The sequence below is a fragment of the Marmota flaviventris genome, chromosome 8 (genome assembly GCF_047511675.1).
Source record: "Marmota flaviventris isolate mMarFla1 chromosome 8, mMarFla1.hap1, whole genome shotgun sequence".
In the NCBI taxonomy this organism is placed as follows: Eukaryota; Metazoa; Chordata; class Mammalia; order Rodentia; family Sciuridae; genus Marmota; species Marmota flaviventris.
In genome coordinates, this window is record NC_092505.1 from 115051255 (window position 1) to 115067445 (window position 16191).

Below are 16191 nucleotides of genomic sequence, written 5' to 3' on the forward strand. Positions count from 1 at the left end.
TGTGTGTATAGATAAATATTTTCTTATCACACTGCTTGGAGGGTAAATCTTAAGGTCTTTAAACTCTTAGAGGCTTATTTATTCAATGCTTCCTTGTGTATGAATGATTTAGAATGAACTATTATTAGAGCTAAATTGTCTCATTTTAAGCTACTGTCTTTTGAAAAAAAGGTGGTAGGGAGCCCTAACAGGATTTCTGGTTCTGGTTCTTTTTGATTATGGAAATTGTTTTAACCTCAGTTGTATCATTTCCTAAGCAAGGTGGTTTGGCTTAATGAATGGATGTCTTTTTTCCATTGAATTTGGCAAGGTAGAATGCTATGCTTGCTGGTTCTATGAGATCCAGAGAACTCCCAGAACCCTGTCTAGTGAGGAGGGTCCAGGCAGCAAGGTGTGTGGTACTCATTTCCTTTATTTTATGACTTCATAGTCTAAATCATTTTTACTATAATATGCAGGCAACAGAACAGTATTTCACTAAGGGGGAGATACTAGTAGGTATTGTGGTAATTTCAGTCCCAATTGGGTATCTGTCCTTCTACATCATCACACCCCTTCCCCTGTAACACACATACTGTGAGATATCCTGGCTTTCACTCTTTTACAAGGAGACATACGAAAGAGGAGTAGTCCTCCTGACTCTTATTTGGGTAGAGATGGAGAAGTTTTGGGACTTAGACAACATAACTCCTCCTGCATGGCCACTGAATGATGTGCTGCACACTAGAAAATGTGAATTCTTATCAATCATAAGCAGAAAGAAATGCCTGTAGATCTTAGCTATGGATCCCTCAGTTAAAGATGTGGAGGTTGGGTCCAAAGTAGGGGGTGGTCAGGGATACAGAAGGGCATCAGTAAATCAAGCATCACTAGGGCTCTTCTGCCTTTTCTGTTCACTTCCCTCTCAATGCAGATTGCTTCTTCCATGCATGGGAGACATAGCTGCTAATACAACCTCTGGTTGGTTTGGGTTCAGACCTAATATGGCCCCAGGGCCCTGCAGCTCTCCCACGTGGTCTGAACCCTGGGAGACCTCCTGTCCACTCTTCAGTCTCTCTGTCTCACTTTCTCCTGATTTACCTTTTTTCTACCTTAGGGAATCTCATCTCCAAATATCTCAGGGTGGTTATTTTCTTTCATTTACCACTTTTATGACCTTCTTAAATTGGTTTTCTCTTCTCTGGATCTCCAGGTTGGCATGTATCCGCTGGAGAAAAACTGCAGCAATATGCAGAGTAATGAAACTGAAAATCTGTGTTATCAAACTCTGCCAGTCTTTCCTTAGCTTGGCAATCAAGTACTTGTCACTTGGCTCTCTTTCATGTTGCCTGCTGCAGCTGATTGAAAGGCCTTGCACACGTTATATGCTATGCGTGACACAACTCTACTCCCCCAGCACAAAGTAGGAAACCATATAAAAGTGATTGAACCTATGAATGATTCTATTGACTGAAAAGATGGATTTCTTCATGAGGGAATAAGATTTAGGATATACCACTTGAATTCTGCTGGGCATCTATCTAGATCTTTATGGAACATAGCCTTTTCTGCATAAACTTGAAGAATATTCCACAAATAAGGACTGTACCTAAACTCTACACATGTTCATGAAGAATGAATCATGTCATCCTCTCCTGACAGTTTGGTAAGTGAATCTCAACTTCGATGTTAGGTGGTATTACTGAAAAAGCAAGAATAATCTTCAAGGTTATAAATATTTCACAAAAAGAGATGGGGGTAAAATGACAATATAATTTGATGAAATTAAAACAAAAATGAGATATGCAATGTGAAATTCATATCAGTTACTAAATACATGAGCTGGAGGATATCTGAATACAACTACCTTTCAGAAATTTCTTCAGCTATAACCTATCAAATGGTTCAGCAAGTTTAAAGTACTTGCACCCCCTTGGATTCAAATAATTATTGAAAAAAGGGTAAACTGTTAAGAAGCTGACCTGAAGGGATTTCAAATAGGACAAGTTTATAGTATAATTTGGGATGAGCTGAAATTTAAATTTTGGAGTTAATCTCTTTATGAAAATAAAGAAAACTTGGAATGAGTGGCAGGCATATGTTAGTGAAATTAAAAAATAATAGGCCTTTCTGAATGACCTCCTCACCCTTGGCCTCCGCCAGCTGTTTTGTGGTCACCTGAATCCTTTGGCTACAATTTATAGAATAGAATGAGAACACCAGCCTACCCCTACCCCTGACCCCATGGGCCACACAGGAACAGAGAGACAGGTGGAGAAGGCGGCAGCCACCCATGACAACCTTATGTGACCAGGGCTTCTTCAGGCCCAGTTCCATCCCCACCCTTGTGGCCCGCACCTGGATCCTTCCAGTAAATTTCTTATTTTTGCTTAAACTTAGCAAACATCCCATGGTGCTGAGGCTGTGGTGAGATTCGTTCACACACAGTTGGTGACATTATAAATTATTGCAAGTTTCTGGGAAATATTTGGCAATGTGTATTAAGAATATGAAAATGTTCAGAGTGTCTACTCAGTTGGTCCACGTGGAGGAGGGTGAGGAATTATCAGATTCATCGCTCAAGGGCTCATCTCAGTGTGATTTATGACACTGAAAAATAGACTGAAAAAAGCTAAATGTTCCAATTTGGTGACTAGCTAACTACATCAGGGTGTGTCTGTATTTTGTAACATTGTGAAAATACTAAAGTGTTTTAGCAAATATTTAATGGGTTAGGAAACTACCATGCTATCATGTTAATCCAAAAAAAAATTTGTATACAAAATTCTGTATGCATTATGACTCCAGTGTCATAATTTATATATGTATATGTGTATGAACACAAAAAAAAGTAGAAGGAAGTAGGCAAAAACATTAAAATGATCATTTTTGAGTTGGGAAACTAAAGATGACTTTTTTTATGCTTTTCTGTCTTCTAAATTTCCCACAATGATCACGTATGTAATTGCTGAGAGCCATAGCCGAGTTGAATGACGCATGGCATTTTTGCCAGAACGGAGTGGTTGAGAGGTGATGCCAGAAAGCCATTGAGATGATAATGGTTATGCTAAGTAGCCTCGGCCTGCTACTTTGGAGTTCTCTGGGATTCCCGGAGAGTTCCCATTGGTTGGGGAAGTGCCGGAGGAGGGATTTCCGGTTGGTGGTTCCTGGAGGCTTGGCGTTCGCGAGAGTTGGGGGTGGGGGGGGGGGGTGGGAAGTATGTGGAGTGTGCTGGTGGAAATAAAGTTTGTTCCTGCTTCAGTGGCTCGTGATTTGTGCCCAGCCAGACTGCGGCATGTAATTAGAAAAATCCCACTTAAAATTTATGAATAAAATTATATATTATTATTATTTTGTGTGTTTAGGGCTGGGGATTGAACTCAGGGCCTCAGGGCCTTGTGCATGCAAGGCAGGCACTTTACCAATTGAGCTATATCCCCAGCCCTAAATAATGTATTATTTAAATTTTATAAGGAATAAGAATTATTTTTGCTATTGTATGGAAAATTAAATTTCAACACAATGTGTTTATTCCATGTTGTTCAGTAAGGGGAAAAACTTTCTTTGTCTTTTCAATGGTGGGATACAAAAATTGATACCTAGCGGAATTAAGCTATCAGTTGAGTGAAACTTTAAGTGAAAATACAATCATTCTTATCCACATTTACCCTATTTTAAAAATAAATAAGCATCTCTTTTAAGTAGTGAACACTAGATACATTACAATAAAATTATTTTATTTCAAGGTAAATATAACTTTTCCAGCTTTTAATCAAATAACAGCAGTTTAGAGATGTACATATATATGTAGAATATATACTTTTTAAAAAAACAGTAAGGCATACTTTATGACATATAATCTTTTAACCATAAACTATACACATTTCTCAGATATGAAATAGAACTAACAGGACTAGGAAGACAGAGCCACCAGGGATCTGGATAACAGATTTACAAGTAGTTTTAACTTTTATGCAATGACTTAAGTGACAATATTGTACAACTAAGCCATCTTGCTGGCACAGTTTTGGTAGTGTGGATCTCTAAGACACTGACTGAATTTCACGAAAGGTTCTGCAACTTGATAACTACTGCTTAGCTAATCCTTGTTCCAAATGCGTAGTAGCAGGAAGGAGTGACCACCGTTGCTAATGGCTAAACAGGCACCAAAGCTTCACTGCCCTGCAGAAACAGCAGAGCAACCTTGAACTCCCAGGGATCTTCTGTTGCTCTTCTGAAGGTTGAACATATTCTAAGTACCTTTATATGGAAAAAATGACAGAACAAGAGGAGATGGGAGACTGCATTTCTGCCGGTAAAATTTTCCTAATTAACACATCCATCCAGTTTGTGATATTGTTCTGGGAGCAGCGGTGATCTGTTTAATGCAAACCATGGAAAAGCGTGGCTTTGCTTCATTTTGTGGCAAAGGGAAAGAAAAGCTTTTGTTCAGAGCTTTAGAAAAGGAGCATCAGTGCACTTAATCAGCTATCTGCTTACATTCGGAAAAGTAGCGAGTGCTCATTCGGTAGTGAAGTGCTATAGAGGAATGTTTCCCTGGCTCTTCCTTTCACAAGACTGCTTCACAGACTTGTCACTCGATCTCAAAAGGCGGTGGCGCTGACTTCTTGGTGGAGGAGCTTAAATTATCGGAGTGGCGGTAGGAGAGCGTGCTCATTTTTGTTGATAGATTTGAGTGGGTCTTGGGTTTTGGGGGAATGTATTTCAGAAGTTGGAGAAAATATTTTTTAAATTTTTTCCCCAGAAAGCCATAGAAAAGAGGATTGAGGCAATTGTTAAAATAAGCAATGCAAATGGTGATGGGCATGGCTGTGTCCACAATATCTGAGATTTTACAGTTGCGTATGACGCCCAGCTGAATCAACACATCCAGGAAGGTGAATATTTGGTGGGGAACCCAGGAGAAGAAAAAGAAAAGCACAATTGCCATAATTATCTTAAAGATATCATCATTTCTCGGCTTGTTCTTCTGGATGGCATAAGCCTTCTTGAGGGCCTTCCAAATAAGAGTGTAACTTGTCAGAATAATCAGAAAAGGAAAGATGAAACCCAGGACGTTTTTGGTCAGGCCCATCCCGACGGGGACAATTGAGTTGTTGGCCTCATAATGGAAAGCACAAACCGTGACATTGGTGTTCTCGATGAAAAAGACATTTCTGTGGATGACAGATGGCAAACTGGCCAAGCCGGCCAGCAGCCATATAATGATGCAGGTGACTTTGGCCACAAGCATTGTGCGTCGGAGGCGAGATTTCATGGGGTGGACGATGGCCAGGTAGCGGTCGATACTGAGACACGTGAGCAGAAACACACTGGCATAGAGGTTGAAACTGACACTGGCCGAAGCAATCTTACACAGGTAGTTGCCAAAGGGCCAGCGGTATTCCATAGCAGTGTAGACAGCCCACAGCGGCAATGTCAGCAAAAAGCAGAGGTCAGCCAACGCTAAATTCAAAAGGAAAACACTGGCCACGGTCTTCATTTTCATGTAAAAGTAAATGACGATCACCACCAAGCTGTTTCCAAATATTCCCACCACGAAGATGATGCTGTATAGAGTAGGAATCATGATAAATATGTAATTGTGCCTGCCAGCTTTGGGGCAGTCGTCTTGGATTCTTTTAATACCATCATCTATGGAAGAGTTGAGGTTCATTTTGATTTCTTGAGTTGAAACAGTGTCAGATGCTATATCAAATGCTCCTGGAAAAAAACAGAAATAACAATGGGAAATATTTTAACTTCTCATTGTCAGCAGTTTTATTTTTCAATCATACTCAACCTGAGTCTTATAATACATGTTAAATCACATTTTCCTGAAGAAAGACTGTGAACTGATAAAAGTCTAGGATTGCATCTTTAACTGTAGAATATTCTGCTTTTGCAGGAATTCATAAGCATCCTCCAGAGATATGGAAGTGAGAGTCCAATGTGACTAAAACTGCCTAAAGATTTTGCTTTTAATATTTTTCCTACAAGTAAGTCCTAGCTTCTAAGTGAACTGAAAACAATCTAAATATTAGAAAACACTGCTGAATTAATCTAGTTATTCAGAACAACTTGAAAGTTTCTCCTGAGGTAAGTAAGGCTAATTAACTTATCTTTAACCCCAGAAGTATGGCACAGCTATATCATATTCTTCAAACAATGTATTTCATCTCACAATCTTTACTTAGATATAAAAATTTCCCTTAAGTGGTCAGAATATCTGCTTTTAAGTTACTGAGAAACTGGTCATTGTGAGAATATATTGAAGAGGGGTTGGAGGGAGGGCTCAGCTCTTGGGAAGAGCATTTTTTTCCTGGTTTTATAGGCTGTTACTGGCTATAACTACTTATTCTGTAATTTCCAACTTAGATCTTCCAAAACATCCTGAATCTTCCCACATTCATCCCTGATGGCTGTTTCTGGAGCTAGAGATGGCAGCAGTTCTGTAAGATCTTAGGAAGAGTCAGATTCTTGGGAAGAGCACCATGCTAACACTTTCTGTGTTAAACCACCAGAAAGTCCTGCCAAAGAGGCTGAAAGTGACCTCACAGGGTGTGCTACAGGTGAGCTCTGAGGGGAAGGGCAGCACTGGACACAGGTAAGGACAAGCAGGCAGGCTGGTGGTGCTGGCACATAGATCCTATGTCTAAACCTGGAGCAGATCCCTAGATGTGAGTGGCTGTGCATCCCCCATAGCAACGTGCCCTGGGGAAGAAGAGGAACAAGATCAAGACACCCATGTTCTGCCTAGCATGGCTGTGCTTGGCTTCCAGAAAAGCTGGACACACATTCTAAGGGGAGTGTTCATCCTGGTACAAAGGAGTGAGGCAAAGGATAAGACCCTGTTGCTGGCTTTTAAGAAATAATGCATGATTTGAAGCCTGAGAAGTATCATTATCTGGAACACTGACTAATAGACACCCCTTTTTATTTTGTAATATGATACCTCAAAAAAATCATTTTGTACCTCTGCCTTTCTTCAATGTATGCAAAGAGAATGTTCAAGTTCCATGGGAAAAATAACAACAAATAACAAAAGAGATAATGCATGAGAAGAAGAGTTCCCAAGTAGCCTTTTACCTTCCCTCAATAGGTGAAGTTCTCTCCAACTATTTGGTTCTATGGCCTCAAAATTTTTTCTTTTGCACTTGGCTTTGTTCAACCTAAATCTTTCTTTTTGTCTCCTTTCACTCATTAGCAGCCACACCCTAGCACTATCAACCCCTCATCACATCACATGCAGCCTTCCCAACATTTCCAAGTTTCTTTGGAACTTTGGATACAGGTGGGACACTTGAGTCATCCTGACATCTCTGTCTTCCCAGTGGTCGGTCAGCTGTGGGAGAGGGCCCTGCTTGAATCATCCTGTCTACTACTGCAGGTTCTGGTATATTCCAGGAGTAGATGATAAAGGAACCATGGAAACGGAATGAGTGACTAGCTGAAACTTGATGCTGTGAGCACAGAGTGAGGAGAACAGTTTCTACGGGGCTTCTGAAGCCAGTTTACATACTGCTCCTCATAGTATCGCAGAAAGCACCCGGTGTCAACCTGAGCCTCATGAGGGACAAGCAAACAAAAACAAACTTTCAAAAGACCCTTGGCACCATGTGGAGGAAACAGAAGATACAAAGAAGGAATAATTTCATAGAAGCCAACCAGGCTTTTAGGAGGTATGACTAGTTCTTCCTTACTTGCTTTTCTTTCCATTCCTTTCAATATAGTTATTGAATTCATGCCAACTTAGAAGTATAATTTCTTTGGATAATTATTCTTTATTAAGAGTTAATTACTTCACCAAAGGCTTATGGGCTAATAGTCATTTATGCCTCAATAGGGATTAATTTTAACGATTTGCTTTTCTCTTAACATCTAGTTGTGACCAGCTGGGTTTTGCCTGGGGAGGGGGGATTAGAAATATTAAAGAGTGTCAAAGGTTGAAAAGGGCCTGGCTGAACTGAAAATATGGTCAGAGGTAAATATTTGGCTCAGCTTGGACATAAAGGCACACGCACACTCCCCCCCCCCCCACACACACAAATACAGAATATATGGGATGCGTTGCGTGAGAGTCCACTGGGTACCTGAGCTGCTAGAGCAAGGAGGACATTCTCCCCTCTGTTTCCTCTTTTGACCCTACTTTGAGGGACATAAATCAGATTGCATCCATTATATTTGGAGGACATAAAATTTTTATTGCCTAGCCTGAAACATATAATGGAATAGGAAGGGATCAAGTTTGCATTTGAGAACCAATTTAAAATTTAAAAGCAGAGTTTTTGGATTCCAGCTTCTTCCCAAGCGGGGCTGAGCGTCTTCCACAGTCCATGCTAATTCATACTCACCACTATGTCACGTGTTGGAGTCTACTCTGAAACTTCAGTGATGTATTTATCATTGTAATGAGCATATCACTTGAGGTACTCTGCCCGTAGAACTGAATATACTAATTAGAAGGACATTTTACATAAGAATTTGTAGAATGACCAAGATTCCCTAACTAATAAGGAAATACATTTTCTCCTATCTGAGAGTACAGGAAAGGGAGAGAGGAATTTTAGGGGTTGTCACCAGAGCAAAACCAAGAGAGCACAAATGTAATTAGTGCATTCAGCAGGCATTGACCATTCATCATACAGTCACTGAACACCTACTATGTGTGGGTGTCCAGGATGCAAAATGAATCAAGTCACAGTCCTTCTCCTCCTTGGCAGTGTTCAAGTCTGGCTGGGGGGATAGAAGCCTTAAAGACACTTCCTCTCTCCAGTGTTGAACGCTACACCATACCCGAGGCATGTGGGATGCTCTGTCCAGCTTGGTGGGAAGCGGAAAGGAATTGAGAGAGCACTTTGACTCTGGAGAGCATATAGAGAGTTGAAGTGAGGTGATGACTGAAAAGCAACCAACCAGCTGTTCAGATGGAGTCGAGACTATCACTTCTTGAACTTTCACCTCCACAGCAATGTCTGCAGTGTCACCTAGGGAAACTGCTTTTGAAATGTACAAATCTCGCGTCACCCTCCTGGTACTGTTGGGTGTGAGCATGCCCTGGGACTTTCTGGATGGGAAGGTGACATGGGCCAGTCTGCAGTGTGCACTGCTGCCACTGATGAGCTTCCCCAGAGGAACCAGTCCTCAGGAAAGAGGTAAAAGTGGAACTGCTGAGATTGGTAGCTGTCTGAGATTGGGGACAAGTGAGTGGCAAGGCGTGGGGCTCATTCCCACTTGAAGCTGAAAGGATGCTGTTTTGGTGAGAGCTGCAGGAAGGGAGATGTGGTCTGTTAGGAACACTGCAATTGTGAGTCCCAGAAAACAAAGACCCCCTGCTTCTCTTCCTAACAGGGCTGTGAGCAGGCAGAACACTGACGAAAACACAGGAGTCAGTGGTACCAAGTTACAGTCAGGTAGGAGAGAGCAGTTCCGGGGTGCTGCTGCACGGTGGGGGTGATTAGATAATGATCACGTTCATCTCAGAAAGCTAAAAGGATTCTGAATGTTTTTGTCAGGAAAAAAAGAGAAATCTTTGGGGAGATGGATATATTTCACCTGATCTCAGCATTACACCACAGAAACATATGCTGAAACATCACATGGTACCCCATGAATGTGTACGATTTTAATGTATCAGTTAAAAACTAAAATCTAACCATGATTTAAAAATCCACAAAGGAGTGACCTCTTCCTATTTGTCCTATTCCAGATCTTGCTATAGCTTTTATCCAGGCTCTGTGGGTGTACATGAATTCCATAGCAATCTTTTGCCCCTAGGGGAAAAAATATGTATTTGGAGTTAAGAGATCCTAATGGAATCATCCTGTGCCATTTACAAACCCATGTAGCTCTGGGTAAGTCACTTCATTTCACTGTGAGCCTCAGTTTCCTCAACTGTCAGATTAGAATGGTGATTCTTATTGCATATTATTATTGTGGGAATTAAATGAGATAATGTGAAAGTACTGGGAATATGTTTCAAATAGTGTTTAATACATGTTTTATTCGAATCTTTACTATTATTTTCAAATGCAAGGCAAGCACTGACTCAGAATAGCCAATGGTAGAGAAAGCATGAGAGAGTAAAAAAAGTTTATCACTGGTAAGTTCTTTATGTTAGCAATAAAAGGCTAAAAATTCCAGGCTGCTATTCTTCTGAAGGATGGGTAAAAATAATCTTAAGCAGCTGAGTAAATTTTCCACGAGTCGGGTGGGAACCTTCAGCCTGCAGCAAACACAGAGGCTCATTCACCGTGCCCAAAGCACATCCATGTACTCACTGCTTGCTTTTGGAGGAGTTGCTTTATATTCCTTGACAGTTTCCTGGGTTCTTGAACACAAGCTTGACAAAGAAGATTTTCTGTCTGTCTTTCTTTTTTATTCTAATACTATTTCCCTGAGACTTTTGATTAGAATATTAATCCCTTCTTGTGCTTTTAGGCAAGCCAAAGCCAATCTAATTGAATTGTTCATTATAAGCATCTTTTCTAATGAGTTTGCAATCTAAAGGAAAAAAAAAACACTACATGGGCTCTTATGATAATAAAGAGAGAATGGAAAGACCAACTAATTATATTTTCAAATCATCTTCTATCAAAGTCTCTCTCTCAAATATCAAAAAGAGCAGGCCAGTGTTCATAAGTCACTGACTTGCAGGGTTGGACAGCTCAATAAACCATCCTGTTCAAACACCATTTTCTTTATTGCATTTATTTTATAATTCAGATTTTAAAAAGCATCTGTTTCTCTTCCTATGTCCCCCCGCCCCAACCCTCAGTAATGCTGTTAGTAAGCCATCCATTTGCAAATTCATCGACTCAGATATTGGCACTGAAATTTGTAAAGTTTCTACTTGTTTCTTTTAGAAATCTATTTGTCCTTATTTCTTAGCATTCTGTGTTTTATGGGCTGTATATTTTCCTTCATCTCCTCACATATTTGGAATTTCTGTTTGCTAAGAGCCCCTACCAAATTGCTCCATTACTTGCAGCTCCTCAGATATAAATTCTATGTGTCACATCTTTGGATCTACTTTCTTGGAATTTGCCTTCCTCTGGGATTAGTAATCTTGGACTATGAATTCATCTTGGGAGCCTGTGAAATTTCTGCTTGGGTGCACAGGGTGTAGAAGTCAGGGACCCTAGACTCACATACTGAAAGCAATTGAAAGTGGGTTTTGGGTTAAAATCATTAGAACTTAATCTAGCTGTGTAGGCTGTATTAGTCCTTCTCTGGTCCTGTGGTCTTAACTCAAACAGAGCCATGGTCCAATATTTTGAGTTTGGAACAGGAAGAAGCATTCCCATGCCTGTTGAGTCCATCACCTTCATCTGGGCTGATGTTGCCCTAATGTTCTTTGTACCTAACACTTAACTTACTTGAACACCATAAGCTATGGATTACAAAGCTTATTAGTTTTGAGCTGCAGTTGCATCCATGTTGGTAATGCTGGCTGCCATGGAGACAGGAGCATGGCAGAACACCTGGCACCATGGGGACAGTGTCTAGAACTGATTCCATGTCAGATGCACAGGAGAATGCCACACAGTCTTTTTTTTTTTTTTTTTTTTTGGTACCAGGGATTGAACTCAGGGGCACTTGACCCTTGAGCCACATCCCCAGCCCTATTTTATATTTTATTTAGAGACAGGATCTCACTGAGTTGCTTAGTACCTTGCAGTTGCTGAGGCTGGCTTTGAACTTGTGATCCTCCTGCTTCAGCCTCCTGAGCTGCTGGGATTACAGGCATGTGCCACTGTGCCCAGCTGAATGCCACATTCTTGCCTGGCAATGACAGTCCAACTTCTCTTACTAAATGCTTTCCCTGTGGATGATTTTCTTTACCTTTGTTAATTCCTGAGTGATTATTTCTCTCCACCCAAAACATATTTTATTAAAATTATTAATAGCATACTAATTAAGTATTTAAGATCCAACCTCCTCAAACTTAATGAATGGCTCTGGGATATTTCTAAGTGGTAAATAGTGGGTCTACTTCCATCAGCCACTGTGGTCTGATGTGTGTTTTCTCACAGAAAATGCAAAATGCAAACAGGGCCCCAGCTTTCTGCATTCTGCAAGGATATGCCATCATGGTGATGGTGGTTAAATCTTCCATCATTCCCAATCATCCCTGTTGAAAGTAACCCACAAACCCAAAGATCCCAGCTTTATCAAGAAAAATCCAGAAGTTCCTTTCAACTTATAATATGAATTTCAGTGAAAGCAATATGTTAATCCCATACTTTAGCTTCTTGGGAATTAATCAAGACAGGTATCTAATAATGGAACACCATGCTATAATAAAACTTCACTCTAGAAATCCCAAATGATTATAAATTACAGTCACAGCCACTCAGCCACAATGGATGTCCCACGTCCCTTATGTCCCCCACTATTCCAAACTCCTGACTGCTGTCTCCCCCACCCCCAATGAAAAGAGAAACAAGTAGGGATGAAAGATATGTGATCAAGTCTAATTCATGTGCTTTAAAAATTCTCCTTGGATGTGCTGGTGTTAGTGGGAATTCTTCTTATGTTGAAATATGAAGGGTCGTGGAAGGCTGTCTGGGGAGCCCGGAGAGAGGAGGGATCCAGAGACTGACCAGGAGAAGAAGGATCCAAGAACTAGCTGGGAAGGAGGCGTGGACTTAAATGAACCCCTATGCTCTTACACTCCCAAATTCTCTCAACTTAGAACTTAGGGAATTGCTCCACTGGACTCATCGCTGCTTTCAGCTGATCAGCTTCTTGGCTAACGGGGAGGAGACATCATCTTAGAAATGTGGCTCGTGGAGACTCTCACAGCCTTCCTGTCTCCACCCATGTGGGATTCCGGTCAGTGGGACAGCTGCTTTCTCTAATTCATGAACAAAGCCCCAGCATTCTTATGTGGAACCACTCCATTTTTACTTTTTTGAAACTCTAGTTTAGCAAAAGAAACTGTTTCATTTCTGATTCCACTTTAAGGGGCATAAGGGAAGTGATTGGGTGGGAAAGGAAGTACTAATTTGAATTCCTAAGAAACTATGATAACATTTAGAATTTATATGTATTATGAGTTTTATGCTAGAGCTTATTGCCTGCATGGCAATTCATTTCAGATGAAAGTTTTTAACATACAAACCACATCACTTAAATTTTATATGAGGCTAGTGAGTATTCAATATACTGTGCATGTTTCTCCAAATCGCTGAACGTTCTGATTGTACTAGGAATGTTTGAATGACAGCCTGTGAGTCAGCCCTGGATGATGTGGAAGGAGCCTGTGATTCTCATTTTGGCTTCCTCGATCTGTAGCTGGGTGACTGTGAACCAGTCACTGGGCTTCCCCAGACTTCTGTATTCTACAGGGAGTTAGTTACACACACACACACACACACACACACACACACACACACCAATGCCCTGCAACTTCAAGATCTTTCTTCTAAATGGGTGTGCCTCTTTTGAAGGCAAGGACAACTTGACAAACAGAAGTGACCTATCACAAATCATTAAATAGTTATGTGTCTATATTAATCTGTACAGATAGTTTTAGTCCCACACTCATTTAATTAGAGTCTATATTGAACACCAGAACTCTTTATATTAAAAACAACAAAATGAAAAGAATTTTGCCTTTTGCTCAAGATGAATAAAAAAACTCCATGTGAGATTATTACAGTCATAGGTCTTTTTCTTTCTTTCTAAAAGTTAACTAGCACACAAAGAAACTCTTCCCATGTAACCTGTGGCTGTGGCCCCGGGAAAATGAAGTCAAGGTCATGGGTCTGGGCCCTATCTGGACTAGCTTGCTCCATTCCATTTGTGGCCATGGGCTGAGACTCTCAGGCATCTCTGCTTTGCTCACTGTCACTATAAGGTGAAAGGGTACAGACAGATTGGTTCATGGTTGGAAAGCAAAATTAAAAGCATGCCCTGAAGTTAGGGAGTCAGGATGACACCATCCTCTCAAATGCAATATTGTTAAAATAACTCATACAAAAGGAACCTAGCCTCTGACAAAATACAACTTGTTAAAGTTTAGCAATAGTTAATATGGTTCAGTTGCCCAGGTGAAAACACAGTGGCAGGGACATTATTAGAAAAGAAACCCGCAACAATGTATCACGCAATAGTTAGAATATGACAAAGTTAAGAGATTTCTGTCCTCTGAAAGCTAATCCTATGAGGGTGACGCTTATTTGATGTTGTCATAGTTATATTTTTCAAACCGCAGTCTTGTGTGCATTATTCTTTATTTGTTACCTTTTTAACCTATAAATGCTGTTAAATCAGGGGACGGCAAACCATCTGGCAGAGGCACAGGACTGGACTCCTGGCACAGAGGCTGCCCTGTCACTCAACAGCCACACAATCTTACACCAGAAACTTAATCTCTTACCTTGATATTCCTTAAATATTACAAAATATTTGCAATGGGAATACCCACACCTGTTCTCAACTCTACTTTACAGGTCAATATAGGTAAAAAGCAAAGTCTTTGGAAGACATAAAAACACTTGGAAAATACCTTTTTATAACACAAGGGTAAGTGAAATGAATTTAGTGAAAAAGCTCAGATCTTCAAAAGATATTATTGACATTAATAGTTCTATCAAGATTTTAATAATTCTATTAAGAAATTTTAATTCAGAAATTCAGAAGAAATAGTTACCATTATTATTATCCAAGCCTTGACTTTAAACACTATAACAAGGCATTTGTTTAATGCTGATGGAAAGGCAAAATTCTAGATACCAAATTGCTTCTACATTAATACTTGTGATGGCAAGTGTTTGGCTACAAATTGAGGCCTTTAGGCCAAATCTGACCAACAGGCGTATTTTCTTTGGGCCCCAAAGTGTTTAGAGCTTTTAGAATTTGAATACTCTGTGGTTTACTAATCCTTACTTACCACTCTCTATTTTCTGATTCTTTAGGTCAGTGTAGTCCAAAAGAGATACACATGTCATTAAATTTTTCTAGTAGCCACATTAGAAAAGTAAACAGAACAGGTGAAATTAAGTTTGATAATATGTTTGATTTAATCCAATATACACAAACTATTATTTCAACCTGTAATTGATATGGAAAATATTAAGATATTGTATTTTTTTGAGCCATTTCTTCAAAATCCAGAGTATAATTCATGCTCTCAGCACCTCCCCGTGGAGACAGCTGCATCTCACGCCCACAGGGCTGCATCTCACGTGCTCCTGCTCACAGGGCTGGCTGCTGCTGTTTGCTGTAGGTGCTTCCCTCACCCAAGTGTCCTCCCTATCCCTCTGGAAACGGGTCTGAGTGCTGGTCCCTGAACAACAGCAGCGGCATCACTCAGGAACTTTTAAACTTTTGTTAAAAGTACAAATCTTAGGCTCCACCTCAGACCTACTGAACCAGAAAGTCATGTGTAAGAAGCCCTCCAGGAGATCAGGTACATGCTAATATTGGATCTGTGGGCATCTTAATCTGCAACTCTGGCTTAAATGATGATAATCATGATTAACAGGCAAGATCAAATCCAATGAACAACTCAAGTGCCCTCTGCTAAAATGTGCTCAGTGGGTCTTTGTGAGGCTTCACTGACCAAGTAAAAGAGACTCCTAAGTATCGTTTAAGAATTATGCATTTAGCTGGGTGTGGTGGCACATGCCTGTACTCTCAGTGGCTTGGGAGGCTGAGGCAGGAGGATTGCAAATTCAAAGCCAGACTCAGCAACTTAGTAAGGTTCTAAACAACTCAGTGAAGCCCTGTCTCTAAATCAAATATAAAAAAGGGCTGGGCAGGTGGCTCAGTGGTAGAGCACCCCTGGATTCATTCCCTGGTCAAAAAAAAAAATATCCATTTAAACTCTGTTTCCTTTACATATTCCGGACTGGCTTAGGGTGTGCCCAGCACGACACCGTCTAGTCAAATGATCCTTGAGCTGTGGGTGGGGTAGAGCTCCACCTCCACATCATCATTAGAACAAAGAACTACCTGGGGAGGGAAAACCTGACTCAGGTTAGTGACAGAAAAGAGCAAAGGATCTGAATCCAGTACATGCTTTACTTCAGAGGTGCTGCAGAGTCTGGCTTTTCATATAACTTCTGTCTCTTTTTCTCTGTCTAGAAAATGATATCGTGATATTTGTGATGGATGACAATGAATTAGTAATATCTGTTCAGTTGGCCTCACAGTACTATTGAGAAGATCAAATGAGATCACAGAAGTGGAGAGTCTAAGAGG

The 16191-nt window shown here is 40.5% G+C and overlaps 1 protein-coding gene across 2 annotated transcripts in view; it reads right to left on the reverse strand.

Annotated features, from left to right (window-relative positions):
* Positions 1-3699: 3699 nt before the first annotated feature.
* The window catches only part of Agtr1 (angiotensin II receptor type 1), a 43471-nt gene continuing 30979 nt past the window's right edge, over positions 3700-16191 (reverse strand). For both annotated transcript variants that reach the window (XM_027934020.2, XM_071615846.1), the window contains exon 3: positions 3700-5703. In XM_027934020.2, the coding sequence (XP_027789821.1) occupies positions 4574-5656 (1083 nt within the window). In that variant the 5' untranslated portion in view covers positions 5657-5703 and the 3' untranslated portion in view covers positions 3700-4573. The remainder of the gene's footprint in view (positions 5704-16191) is intronic.